The 14,751-nt window shown below is 25.6% G+C and overlaps 1 protein-coding gene across 1 annotated transcript; it reads right to left on the minus strand.

Moving 5' to 3' along the window:
* Nucleotides 1-10,701: 10,701 nt before the first annotated feature.
* LOC114191725 (methionine gamma-lyase-like) lies at nucleotides 10,702-14,518 on the minus strand. Its single transcript, XM_028081085.2, has 2 exons — nucleotides 13,648-14,518; nucleotides 10,702-11,390 (listed from the first exon to the last, which is right to left on the minus strand). The coding sequence occupies exons 1-2, from the start codon at nucleotides 14,501-14,503 to the stop codon at nucleotides 10,819-10,821; spliced, it is 1,428 nt and encodes a 475-aa protein (XP_027936886.2). The 5' UTR covers nucleotides 14,504-14,518; the 3' UTR covers nucleotides 10,702-10,818.
* Between the last annotated feature and the right edge of the window lie 233 nt (nucleotides 14,519-14,751).

Raw genomic sequence — 14,751 nt, forward strand, 5'->3', positions numbered from 1 at the left:
ACTTCACTTTTCAGATTTTTTTTATTATTTTTTTGTTATTTTTTTGAAAAACAAAATTCAGTTTTAATTATTTTTTTTGTTTTTTCAAAATTTTCAGTTTTAATTATTTTTCTTCTTTTTCAAAATTTCGGTTTTAATTATTTTTTCTTTTTTTTTTCAAAATTTTCAGTTTACATTATTTACTTTTTAGTTTTCATTAATTACGAAAAAGAAAATAAAAAAAAATTTTGAAAAGTGAAGTCGTCATGTGCAAGGACGACTTCACTTTTTTCTTAAAATTAAAACCGTCGTCTTCCATGACGACTTTGCTTTTTTTAAAAAAAAAAAATGAAACCGGTCCGGTGGAGGACGACTTCACCTATAATGTCGTCCTCCACCATGACGACTTGACCCTGTTTGACAAAAAAAAAATCAACGAACCCATATTTACAAATTTCACTTCTAACAGACCCCTAAATACAAAAAAGCCTTTTTTAAATAATGACTCTAACCTAATTTTGATATCATGGTAGTAGCCAAGTTTAAGTTAAATTACATTTTTGTTTTTCTATTTGTCAACTAATATCAGTTTGGTTCTCAAGTTTTTTTTCTTCTCAACTTGGTCCTCATTTTCTTAAAAATGACTCAATTTAATCATTGATGTTAATTTTGACCAAACGGTGTTAGAGTGAACGTCATATGTCAATTTCTGATTTTTTTAAATTTTTGAATTTTTTTTAAATTTTTTAAATTTTTTTAAATTTTTTTATTTTTTTACACGTGTCACTCCATAGTTGTGTCACATGTCAAAATGATTCCATTTGGTCTCTATATTTGTTTTTAGTTTCAATTTATTCCTAATTTTTGTAAAATTGAAACAATATTGTCCCTTCTTAAATTAATACTCAATTTAATTTTTTTTATAAATCTTATGATTATATTCTTACTAAAATTGATATTTTTCTTAAATATTTGTAGAAATATTTTTAAACAAACTTTTTTTTAGTTTTATTATTAAACAAATTTAAACCCCAAACTTAATTTCAACAATTACAATTAACAATTTTGTTATCATATATAAAGACATCAAGTGTATCATATTATACAAACTTAGTGAATATTAAAGATCAAATAACTTGTCACACATAAGTTTAGGAACTAAATTTCAAGTTTAAAACAAAACCAAAGTTTAATGTTTTGTATAGAATTTAAAGTTAGTTTAAAATATTTCTAGAAATATTTAATAAAAACTTTAATTTTAGTAAAAATATTATATCACCATAAGATTTATAGAAAAGTGAATTGAATGTCAATTGAAGTAGAGACAATATTACTTCATTTTTACAAAATTTTGGACTAAATTGAAACTAAAAACAAATATAGGAACCAAATTGAATCATTTTGACACGTGACACAAATGTGAGGTAACACGTGTAAAAAATTTCAAAAAATTAAAAAAAAAAAACATAAATCGACACGTAAAGTTGACTTTAACACTGACAGTAATGACCAAATTGAATAATTTTTAAGAAAATGAGGACCAAATTGAGACAAAAAAACTTGATGACCAAACTGATATTACTTGATAAATAAAAAGACCAAAAGAATAATTTAATATAAAATTTAAGTCTAAATCAATTCTATAAACTCACTTATATAAGGTGTGATGTGTATCCTACTTATATATAATTTTTCTTTTCTTTGGTCGATGTAGAATTTTCTAATATTTTCTACTATACCCTTTGATTTTGATTTTAGCCATAAAATTATATAAGAGGATACAACATGTATAAAACTCTTCCAAAACAAAACACTGAGAAAATGTAAAAGGAATTGTAATAAAATATATAAGGTTATGTGTTTATTAAAATTTATTAAGATTAAATGGCTTCAGATTTTGAATTGAAAATAAGAAAATTAAATGAAATTTTTTATTATATTTAAATATAGCATTGAATGTTTATCGGGTAAAGTATATGTTTTGTTTTTTCTTTTTTAAGTTTTACCTTTTATAAAATATTTATATCAAATAATAAAATAATTAATTTATATTATACTTTTTATCTATAAGATTGAGTAGTTTTTTAATAAATGTGGAAGAAAGTTTAAATTATGAATATAATGAGATTGTTTAAAAAAAAGTACAGTATATTTCTGCATTTAACTTCTTTTAGTTATAAGATGTTTAATCATTTTCTCATGTTTTTTAACTTTAAAATATATTTAATAATTTAAAGGAATTAAAAAATAAAAAATCAAACCAGAAAATGTTAATTTAATTTAAATTTTATCTTATATTAAAACGGAATCGTTGTGAATTATGTTTTATTTATATGTTTAGTTAAAATCATTATTCAATAAAAAAATTCAACAGAATCACAAACACGTGTACACGCTCCATTTAGTGAGACATATAGATTCCCATGTAACAAACTAAAAGAAAAATAATATTTATGGCTCTGAGAATTACTTTCAAAATAAATTCCAGAATTCTCTTAATAGTTTTTTCAAGAATATTTACAATTGCTTTTTTTTTATATAAAATCAACCAATTAATCAGAAATTATAATTTCTATAACTTTTATTTTAATTATTGAACTATAAGCAGGGAAGACTCAACAGTGTGAGAGGCCTAAAACAAACTTAAAAAATGATATATTTTATTTTAAATTTATTTTTTGAGCTATTTTATATAAATTATTTATTAAATTGTCATAATTTATTTTATTTAACATTTATTTTTCAATAGATAATAGGACTAATCTGTTTAATCTTTTTTGAGACATTGTTGGTTTCAAATAAGTTTTTATTATCTTTAATTTTGAGAAACTCATTTTGGCTGAAACAACTTACACTAAAATTGTTAACATTATTTTGGAAAATTGTTTATTCTTTTTATATAATTAAAAATTTCAATTCATTTTCCAAACCTATAGTTTCTCTTAACATATTTAATTTTGAAATTAAATTAAATCCATCGATATCCAACAAATTATCATGTTTTAAAGATTTTTCAAGTTTTAAGCACTTTTCTTTCAAAATTGAAATATCTACAATACACAAAACATTTGTTCTTTTTTGTTCATAGCTCATTTTTGTTATACAATTAAAGTCTCAATTCTTCTTTTCTTTTGAATTCTTAAATAGCCTAATTCAAATTTTCTAGTTTACATATCTATATATTTTTATATGAAATAAAGAAATGATAATATATAAAACACTACTAAAGATAAATATATAAAACGAATGAATTAAAACAATAAATTTTGTTATGGTTATCAAGAAAATAAACTCGATAGTAGACTTTATCTTGAAGTCTCAAGTCCTTTTTTCGTTCTTAAGTCTCAAATTTTTCACAAACTTGCAAAGTTGTTTATTTTAAGATTAATCAATAATAAAAATTATTAAAAAAATATTGTTCTTCTAATCTCGATAGTAAGTTTTTTTTTTCTAACTTGAATTATCTTTCTACAAAAAACTCAACTTTGAATTATGCTTTAATTAATCTATTATCCACTGAAAGAGTAAACCATAATGTAATTAATAGTTTTGTAAAAAAATTCAGTTTCTCCTTAAAATATATGCCCAAAAAAAACTCTGTAAATATAAATGTACCAAAAAACAAAATTTGACAAAAGAAACACATGTCTAGTTCTAATACAAATCCAAAACAGAATAAAAATAAAAACAACACAAATAAAAAGAAAACACATATTAACCAAAGATGAAGATGAAAAAATTGATACACACGAGCAATATGAGATTGAAGAGATTTAAGGGATATAATATGCCAATACCCTAAAAAAAGACTATTAGAAGAAAATAAAGTAAGGAGAGGTGAGAGAAGTCATTGAGAGACAAAAGAAAAAAATAGAATCCAGATTGATTATAAAAGAATAAAGATAGATAATCATTCTCTCTTGTAAACAAAATTATAATATACTAAAAATATGTTTTAACTCATTAATTATTATTTTATTATTAATAAAAATTAACATACACTGATAATAATTTAATTAAATTTTATTTCCAAACAAAAACTTATAATTAATTTAATAGAGTTATATTAGTAATAAAATATTTTTTAGAAGCCTTTTTATCTTAAACATAATTCTATAATTAGTTTAATAGAGATATATTAATTAGTAAAAAAAAGTTTTAGACTTTTTTTCTTAAACATAATTTAATAAAAAAATATTAGTAGTAAAAGAAATTTTTTTGAAATCTTATTATCCTTATTATCCTTGAAACCTAAAGCGAATGTTTTATTTTACCCTTAAACCAAGCATGACTATAAGACATTATGACTATAAATTAGGATTAAACTTATTTATAATGTTAACGCATATATATAATTTCTTCTTATTTTATTTTATTAAAGAGTTTAATTCCTGTGTACTTCTTCAATAACAACTTTTATCCTATCAACCAATTAAAAGTTTTGTAAAGTATAACTTTTAAAATATTTTTTAATCAACTATCATTAATTTACGTAAAATAGTTTTGATTTAATAAGTGGTTCACTTGTCACTCTAATGGAAAAAATACTATAAGTTTATAACTAAATATTCCTAATTAAACACTAAACAAGTACATTAAATAAGCATAATTGGATTATTCTAGCTTACACACAAAATAACATACAGAAGAAAAAAAAAGGAGAAAAATATGTTTTTTCTTTTAAAATATTACGTAAAACTAAAAATAGTTCCAGGTCAAAATTTGTATACCATCTTATCCTATACTTTTACAAATATTTGTTTTGGTATCTAATTTCCCAGCAACATTAAAGTTCATTTTAAATGACTAATAACATGCCACATTTTATTTAATTTTTTATATAATAAAATCTTTATGTTAGCCTAGCCCACCTTACAATTAACTAAAAATAAATAAATAAAGTTAAAAGACACAACATATAAAGATAACAAATAGTGCATACGGAAGTACAGGAAAATGAACTAATTCAGCTCAAGCACAACCTTTCTACAATTATTATTATCGTTATTATTTTAATTATATACTATTATATAATTTTATTATTATATAATATTATTATTCTATTATTGACAATACTATTATTATTATTATATACTATATTGTTACTATTATTATTATTATATACCATTATCAATATTAATGTTATTATTATTATTATTATATTAATACATATAATAGAATTAGTCACGTAAGATACATTTTAACATTGAAAAAATAAAAATTAAAATCAATATTTTAAAAAATCAAAGGGATAAAAATATATTTTTCTTTTTTTTAGCCATATAACTTAATTCAGAAAATGCCATTGTCATGGAATTGAACGATAAATTCATCCAAAATTAAATTTTATATTACAATTCTAATAACATATATCCAAAAGATAAACACTATATGTATTCAACATGATTTCTATTCTATATAATTTGTAGTTATACCATAATATATACGTAATATTTATCCAACCATCTTCACGTTAAAATCCACGAAAGACGTTGTTATCACACACCAATATGATTTGAATAAGTTTAATTTTTGAATAATTATATATATATAATCATTATAATTAATCTTATAATAGATTATTAAAAATATGAAAATTTTGAAATTAGTATTAATGTATTAAACCATAGAAAATGGTTTTTACTCATAATTTTAAAATGATAAAAAAATTAAAGAAAAAATAATTGTTTATCATGTTTGTATGCATTAAACAAATTAATTATGTCATTGCTGGAATAAAGTTGTTCGAGGATTTTTTTTTTTTTTTAATTAATGGATTAGGTGCTAAATAATCTTATACATAAAATAAGTAAAGAAAAAAAAAATTGTTTATCAACTTCATGCTCATAATTATTCTTTTGCCAATTAGAAACACATTTATGTGAAACGTAACATATTAAGTTAAATAATCAAAATAGAAACTTAAATATTCAATTCAAACAACCATTCAAATATGTCCATATTTATTATGTTATTTTCATTGTAAATCATTTTTTCAGGTATATATCATATCCTTTAATATCCATATATTGACCCAACCCACAATGACACAAAATTCTACAATTTATTGAGACAAGTGAGGACAAAATTATAAAAACTATATTCTTTATCAATTAATTTGGTTTAATGTTAGGTCATACTTTTGATAGAACAAGTGATTTTTATACCATTGGTGTTGTGTTCTTCTCTTTAGATTTTTATGAAAAGTGTGTCACCTTTTAGATTATTAAATCAATTGATCCACAATAATAAGTTTTCTACATTTATTTGCATACATGAATCATGATACTTTTGATAATTAATTCAATAGTTAGGTCTATAGGTGTGTGGCATGTGATTTGAATATTTATATCTTATATGAATTATATCACCTAGGTCATATTTCAACCGTGATTTTGTGTCTTTGTATTTATTGAGAACGTAACGTAACTTATTCGTGATAAAAAAAAAAAAAACGAAACCTAAATTCCGTAAAATTTAAAAATATATATCGTGTTGAATAACTAGAACGAAAACGAGCGAATTAAAAGAATTTTAACACTTAATGTCTTAACATTGTAGTTTACCAAACAAAACCTAACACTTAAGTTTTGAAACGTGGATTTTCAACTAGTGTAAAAGAAATTCAAATTTACTCAAAACGTGTTTAATGAAAAGAAAGATAAAAATCAATGAGAAATAGAGTAAATAAAAATATTAAGGAATGAATAAATATATAATTTGCGTTGTGAAGTATAATTTTTATCATGTGTTTGGTATGGTCTTTCATGTTTTTGTATTCTTTTATTTTATTTTTAAAAAAAATTTATATGATGACAATTGATTAATGAATTTTTAGATATCAACATATTTGTGATGTCAATGTTTTTAGTGATGTCCAAAATGATCTTATCTGAAATAAATATATAACATAATTATTTGGAATTATGTTATCAATTTTTAGTTAAAAAATTAAGTTCATTTCTATGTGATAGTTAAAACTAGTTAAAAAATATTATTTTTAAATATATAACATAATTTATACATACTTTAATTTTAATTTTATACATGATATTTATCAACGTAAACAATTTCGTCACAAAATAATTTATAAATTAAATTTATCATTCCTTCGTAGTCACATTCTTTAGCATCATTGTCCATTTATTAGTTACATTTACTTATTTATTTTTGGGTTAAATATGCTTTTGGTCCCTCAAGTTTGAGCGAAATTTGGAATTAGTCCCTCATCAAAACTTTTGACCAATTTAGTCCTTCATCTTTCAAAATGCGTGAATTTAGTCCTTTTAACCAAATTTTGTTAAGTTTATCTAACGTTTCGAGCGCATTTCATGATAGTATTTAAGTTAACATTGAAGTAAAAATGTGTTAAACAGTATAAATAATTTAAATACTATCATGAAATACGCTTGAAATGTCAGATAAACTTAACAAAATTTGGTTAAAAAGACTAAATTCACGCATTTTGGAAGATGAAGGACTAAATTGGTCAAAAGTTTTGATGAGGGACTAAACCCAAATTTCGCTCAAACTTGAGGGATCAAAAACATATTTAACCCTTTATTTTTCACATATTTGTTTTCTCTCATTCCTAATTTTTCTTCATATGTCCACGTACTTTTTAACAAACGTTTTTGAAAAACTAAATAAAAGTTTGTAGTAAGTAGTTATTCGGCTAAAATTAAGGAGTTTGATAAAAAAAAAAATTATTAAAGCATATGGCAAATACAATTTGTACAACATTTTTGTATACATTTTAATGTTATTGTTTGAATAAAAATGTATTATTTGTGATTATAATTTTTATTTTTGGTTATCTTTTAACTTTAAAATTTATTAATTTTCAAAATATGTATTTTGTTATACGTTTATTTAGTTTCAATTCTCATATGTTTTATATTTGTATTTTAAAATCAAGTTTATATTAAAAATTAAAATACTCTCACCCGAAATTTGAAAATAAAATAAAAATCACATGCTTAAGTAGATACAAAAAATGATTAAGAAAGAAAGGAGCATTGGCGATTCTTGAGATGAAATTATTAATTAAAAAGTTATTGGTAATGTAAAAAATCTGATATAAATTTATCCTTCTTCCTTTAAAACACATGTATATGTGGATTCATAAAATTTGTAAGACCTGAATTTTTAACCCATAAATTATGAGAAAAAGTTTGTAAATATATTATAGTAGTTTGTTTTTTATTTTATAAGAATTTTATCTTTCTAAAAAAATATCTGTGTAGTATTTTTAATTTTTAATTTAAAAAATATTTATTTTCATAACAGATTATATTCTTTTTAAGCAGGACAAGATTATCATTTTCAAAATTTGATAGTATGCGCGAAGAAATTATAAGCATCCAAGGAAGTAGGGTTTTTCTTTTTGCACTTTCAAAATTTCTTTTACATCTCCAAAAATTTTTTAAATTTTCAAAAAATCCTTTGACCATTTAAAAAACCCACATACACCACACCCCCAAAATTATTTTCGAATGTCGACTTCCGAAAGTCAAAATATATGACTTTCAGAAGTCAAAATGTATCACCGGAAGTTGACATTCGGAAGTCAAAATGTTCACCGGAAGTCGACTTTCGAAAGTCAAAATATATCACCAGAAGTTGACTTTCGAAAATCAAAATGTATCACCGGAAGTCGACTTCAGGAAGTCAAAATGTTCACCGGAAGTCGACATCCGGAAGTCAAAATATATCACTGGAAGTCGACTTACTGAAATCAAAATGTATCACCTTCCGGAAGAAGTCAAAATGTTCACCGGAAGTCAAAATGTATCACCGAAAGTCGACTTTCCGAAATCAAAAAACTAATTCTATTTTAAATATTTTTAATTCTTTTTAAAATTTATGTTTTCTAACTTTTAATTGTTTTTTAGTTTATTATTTGTTTATTTTTTTTATGTTTTCATATTTTTTAATATATATTTTAAAAATAAATTTATATTAATATCTATATATATAATTTTATTTTTATTTAATATACTGAAAAATAAATATAAATATAAAATAAGTAAAATTAAACTAATATTAAACTTTAAATAAAAAAATTATTCTGCTTCATTTAATTTTATTTAATATTTAAATTGATTTGAAAATAATAAAACTTTAAATTAAAAAAAGAAAAGAAAATATATATCTATATATATTTTCGTTTTTTTAAATTTAAAATTTCATTATTTACATATATATATATATATATATATATATATATATATATATATATATATATATATATATATATGTGTGTGTGTGTGTGTGTGTGTGTTATTTTAAATATGATTTTTTAATTCTTTTTTATTTTTATTAAATTTTGAATAAATTATATTAAAATAAATTTAAATTTAAAAATATAAAAAAATATATAATTGGAAAATATAAAATACTATACACATTAAAATTAAATATTTTATTTTTAAATATTAAAAAAAATCAAATAAATATAAAATACTATACACATTAAATGTATAAATAAAATAAATATAATAATATCAAAAATAAATAAAAAATAAATAAAATTGAAAAATAATTTAAATTAAAATAGTAAAACTTTAACTAAAAACAGAAAAAAAAAATCTAAAGTCAGTTTTCTTTTAAATTTATATATTTTATAATTTTTAATATTTTTAATATGTGTTTTAAAAAATAAAATAAAATTTAGAAAACATAAATTTAAAAAGAATTAAAAATATTTAAAATATAATTAGTTTTTGATTTCCGGAAGTCGACTTCTGGTAATGTTTTTTGACTTCCGGAAGTCGACTTCCGATGATAATTTTTGACTTTCGGAAGTCGACTTCCGCTGAACATTTTGCCTTCCGGAAGTCGACTTTCGGTGATATATTTTGGCTTTTGGAAGTCGACTTCTGGTGAACATTTTGACTTTCGGAAGTCGACTTCCAGTGATACATTTTGACTTCTGGAAGTCGACTTCTAATGATATATTTTGACTTTTGAAAGTTGACATCCGAAAGTCAGTTTGAGGTGTGATGTTCATGGGTTTCCTTAAATGGTCAAAGGATATTTTGGAAATTTAAAAAAAAAATTGGAGGTGCAGAAGAAATGCTTGGAGGTTTAAGAAGAAAGACTCCAGGAAGTAAAAGCCTATTTTTTTCTTGAACTGTAGAAGTGGAATTGTGAGTTTGGGCCTGAAGAGAGGCATCCAGAGTCAAGAATAAAATGCACTTTTCTCTTCTTGTACCCCCACAATGTCTAATTTCACCCTTCTAATTTTACAGAGATCACATGCATTCGAAAATAAGCTTTTCTAAACGAACTTCTAGCCTTCCTTCCCTCTCAAAAAATACAGTAACAAAGAATGAAGAATATTTTAATTATATATATATATATATATATATATATATATATATATATATATATATATATTATTAGTATTGATGTATGAGAAGAAAAAACCATAAAATGGCTTACATGCTGCATAGAAGCATATAGTTGAGAAAATCCAATTTCATTAAAAGTTGTGTGAGAATTATTTATTTGATTCAAATCTGATATAATAAAAACTTGAAAATATGTAGAAGATAAATGAATTAATATGATATATATTTTTTAATAAATTGCTGAAATAAATGAAAAAGTATCTAACTAAAACTAGTTTATATTTTTCAGAGAAAAAAAAAGCCATGTTTTGGAAAATATAATTCGTTTATTTCAAAAAGATAAAAGATAGACACAGACTACGCTATATAATAGGAATGAAGATGTCCATTAGAGAGAACCGAAGAAGTGCTAATACAGATCTCATTAGACATACTGATATCATTATAATTATTGAAAGCATGAAAATGGAGGTGCTAATGGGCTTCAATTCTTCAATGGAGGCTCGTTAAGTCTAGTTAGGGCCTTCTCGAGCTGGGCCCATTTCTGCTCCAAGGTGCCAATGTACCCAATGGACATTCTCACAAGCCCAGGTGAAATCCCAGCGAGCTTCTGTTCCTCTGAGCTCAACTCGCTGCTGGTGCTGCTTCCAGAACAAGACATGAGAGTCTCGTAGTACCCCAAGCTCACCGCCATGAACCCGAACTGTCCATAGTTCTGCAAGTGGTTCATCAACCGGTTAGCCCTCTCCTCAGTCTCCATATCCACGCAGATAAGCCCACCGAAACCATACTCAGCATTGTGCATCGACTTCAGTAACTGGTGCTGCGGGTGCTCCTCCAGGCCCGGGTAGATCACCCTCAGGCCCAGGCTTTTCAGCCTCCTTGCAAACATTAAAGCCCGCTGACTGTGCTCCTTCATCCTTAAGCCCAGGTGCGGGATTCTCTCAGAAAGTTCAAATGCCACCTTTGCATTCATCGTTGGGCCCAAAAGCATTAAGGCCCCTTGTGTCAGGTCCATCATCTTGTTCACCAGGCTTGCAGGTCCGCACACAGCCCCTGTCAAATTCTCAATCATAATTTTAATTCTTTCATGAATAGAGTTTTGCTATAATAAGAGACTGCATACATCAGTTTGAAAAAATAATAATAACTAAATTTGTATGTTTTTTCTTTTGTATGGAAGCAAAAAATATATGAAGTGTTATGATTTTATCTCTTGGCTAAAAACAAATCTTTTAAAAGCAAAGTAACACGTGTAACACGTCAAAAAGAAGGTAGCAGAAGTTGTCGCCAAAATTCACGTGATACTTAGGTCACTGGTGAAGGGTACAGCAGCATCACATCAGTTCAAAAAAGTATATTCTGTTTAATATACTATTCAGCATTTGCAAATAATAATAGTTTATCAAGAAACTTAAAAACAATTATCTTAGATCAACCAAAATTTGAAATCAGGTGAGGTTGTGTGAAATAATGTTCTTTTAATTTATTTTCTCAAGAAGTTTTTATAAATTAAATCAATGATATAAAATAAATTATAATAATCTCATAAGTTAAATTAACTTATGCACGTAATCAACAAAAATATTTCTAATGAAAAATAAGTATTAAAGAAACCTGTTTCATGTTTTTTTTTCCTAAAACTATTCAGAAAATTTTATCTAAATAGGACTTTAGTAGGTTTACGCGTTTTTTTTGTACTAAAATGTTTGAAATTTAAAATATAAATATAGTTGTATGGAAGTATATATGTATTTTATATTAATACACATCATCAACTATTATACGATAAATATACGTAATTTTATATTTTAAAAAATCATACTATATAAGTTCTGGTTGACAAAAAAACTATCAAGCAAGCACTATGAATTCAGAAAATATTTTTTATTATATGAAAAATTAATTTAAAAAAAGTAAAGTCATTTGGTGTACAGAAAATAAAGTTTAACTACTCTCCACTACCAACTTTCCAACGCAGTCGGAAAAGAGCCTCCGAACAATGACAAATTATTCTCATACTGTCGTGTTACACTTTCATTAGTTCATGGAGTGGCAGGGATATTTCAGAGTCCTCTTTTTCTTTCCTAACTATATTAATTATTTAAAACACCTTTGAATTCGAAAACAACAAGATCAGACACCACAATTTTCATCTTTTGCTTTTTCTTTCTTCATCTTCCTTATTTTTCCTTTTATCACTTATTGTATAATTCTAGCTACCCTGCTCAGAGTTATTATAATTTTAGAATAATAAATAACTATTTTATGTCATTTAAAAATAATTTTTAAAATTCACCATAATATACATAATTACTTAATTATAATAACATTTAAATATTAATCTAGCAAATCAGATCACTTCAATTATAAACATTCCTGAAAAAAACATTAAAGTTTTGTTTAGCAAAGTTTACAGGTCCTACTTAATATAAAAAGTAAAATATTTTTGTTATTTTGTTATGAATGTGCTATTAGGACTTGTACTGATATTTCAACATGTGAGATGGATACACATCATTATCAGGATAAACTCAATGACTTGTCCTTTGTGGATTCGTGATCCATAAAAAGGAGTGTTTTATAATTATTTTATTTCAAGAAAATTCTCTAAAGATACCATTATTAAACTAATAATACCACAAATGCAAAACATCTTTTTTAAGGATATTTTTGTTTATATGTCTAATTGTTTTGTCATCTAACTTTTATCATAATTTTTTTAACTTATTTTATTTTATTTTCTCAGTAATCATTTAATATGACTCTAAATTTCTGTCTCTTTCTCTATTTTTCTATTATTTTCTTTATTTGTTCATTTAATACATCTGTAAATTTATGTCTTTTTCTCATTTATTGTATTTATAGATCTCTATCTTTTCGTCACTTTCTTCCACACACATTCAATTCGAATACATAGCTTTTACCTCCTTTAAGAAACAGAATAAAATATTAAATATATAAACTAAAATAATTAATTGTTGTCATAGAAAAGAAATGTCATATTTTATGTTTTAATACTAGTTTTTAATTCATAGTATATACATCTAATTTTAATAGTCAAACTAAGAAAAAAGAATTTATTGTGGCACATATTCTTTTTCATTAAATATTTTTGGGTTGTGTGCTTACTGAATTTAAGAAGAAAAAAAAATGTGTGAGAGTGTATAATAAAAACAAAAGTATCTTACCACAATAATTTTGTTAAATATGCAGTAACTAACTAACATTAATTAATTATTTAATATTAATTCATTCATTCAGTGATGAATAAGGAAGAATCTAAGAGAGAATGGTAAGACGACAAAGATACCTGCGATTATGTCGGCCCCACCGCTGATGAACTTGGAGATACTGTGAACCACCACATCAGCACCAAGACGCGCCGGTGAAAGCACCATGGGTGCGAACGTGTTGTCCACCACCACCGTCACACCCTTCCGTCGAGCCATACGGCACAGCTCCGGTATGTTCGCCACCGTCAGTGTTGGGTTTGAAATTGACTCGAAGTAAAGCACTTTGGTCTTCCCCTCCACCATGGCCTCATCCACCATAGCAAGATCCGTCACCTCCACGAAGCTTGTTGTTGTCCCACACGTGCGTGGAAGAAAGTGCGAGAGCAGCGCGTGGGTCCCACCGTACAAAGTTCTTGAGGCCACCACGTGATCCCCCTGACTGCAGAGCTGCATCAGCACAACGCTGATCGCCGACATCCCACTCGCGGTGCAGTATGCTGCCTCTGTGCCCTCCAGTGCGGCCATAAGGCGGCTCAGGTTTAGCACCGTCGGGTTGAAGTGGCGGCTGTAGATGAAGAAGTCGCGGTCGGGGCCAAGCTCGCCGGTGAACATGCGGCGCATCGTCTCCGGCTCCATCACAGTAAAAGTCGCCGACGCCTCGATCGACATGTTCACTCCGCCGTGCTCCCCGAACTCATGCCGCGCACTGGCCAGCGCCGCTGCCGGATCCGCCTCCGCATGCAGCATGAGCTTCTTGGAGTCTCCGCCGTCAGGTTCGTCAGAGCGGTTGCGCTTCTGAGTGGCCAAAACGTACGTGTCCGCCATTGATTGCAGTGGTGGTGTTGAAAAGAAGAAGTTTTTTTTTTCGCGTGAGTTGTAGCAACTAGTGTGCCACGAAAGCTCTTGTTTGTTGTAGTAATCCAATTTGAGCATAACTTCTTCTATTTATAATACTTTTTCATCATTCATTTAACAATTGTTTCACCTCAATCTTCCACGTTCCTCGTCTTTGTCCGCATCGACATCTCGTCCTTATTGCCACGTGATGAGTTTTATCTTTTTAAATTTAATTTAATGAAATTAATACATTATTATGTTTTTATCTACTTTTTTAGATAATATTTTTAAAAATAGATTTCTCTCTATAATAGGCACGAGTTGTTAAATGGAGAGGATAAATT

The sequence above is a fragment of the Vigna unguiculata genome, chromosome 7, assembly GCF_037176805.1.
Source record: "Vigna unguiculata cultivar grain cowpea cultivar isolate G323 ecotype 2 chromosome 7, ASM3717680v1, whole genome shotgun sequence".
In the NCBI taxonomy this organism is placed as follows: domain Eukaryota; kingdom Viridiplantae; phylum Streptophyta; class Magnoliopsida; order Fabales; family Fabaceae; genus Vigna; species Vigna unguiculata.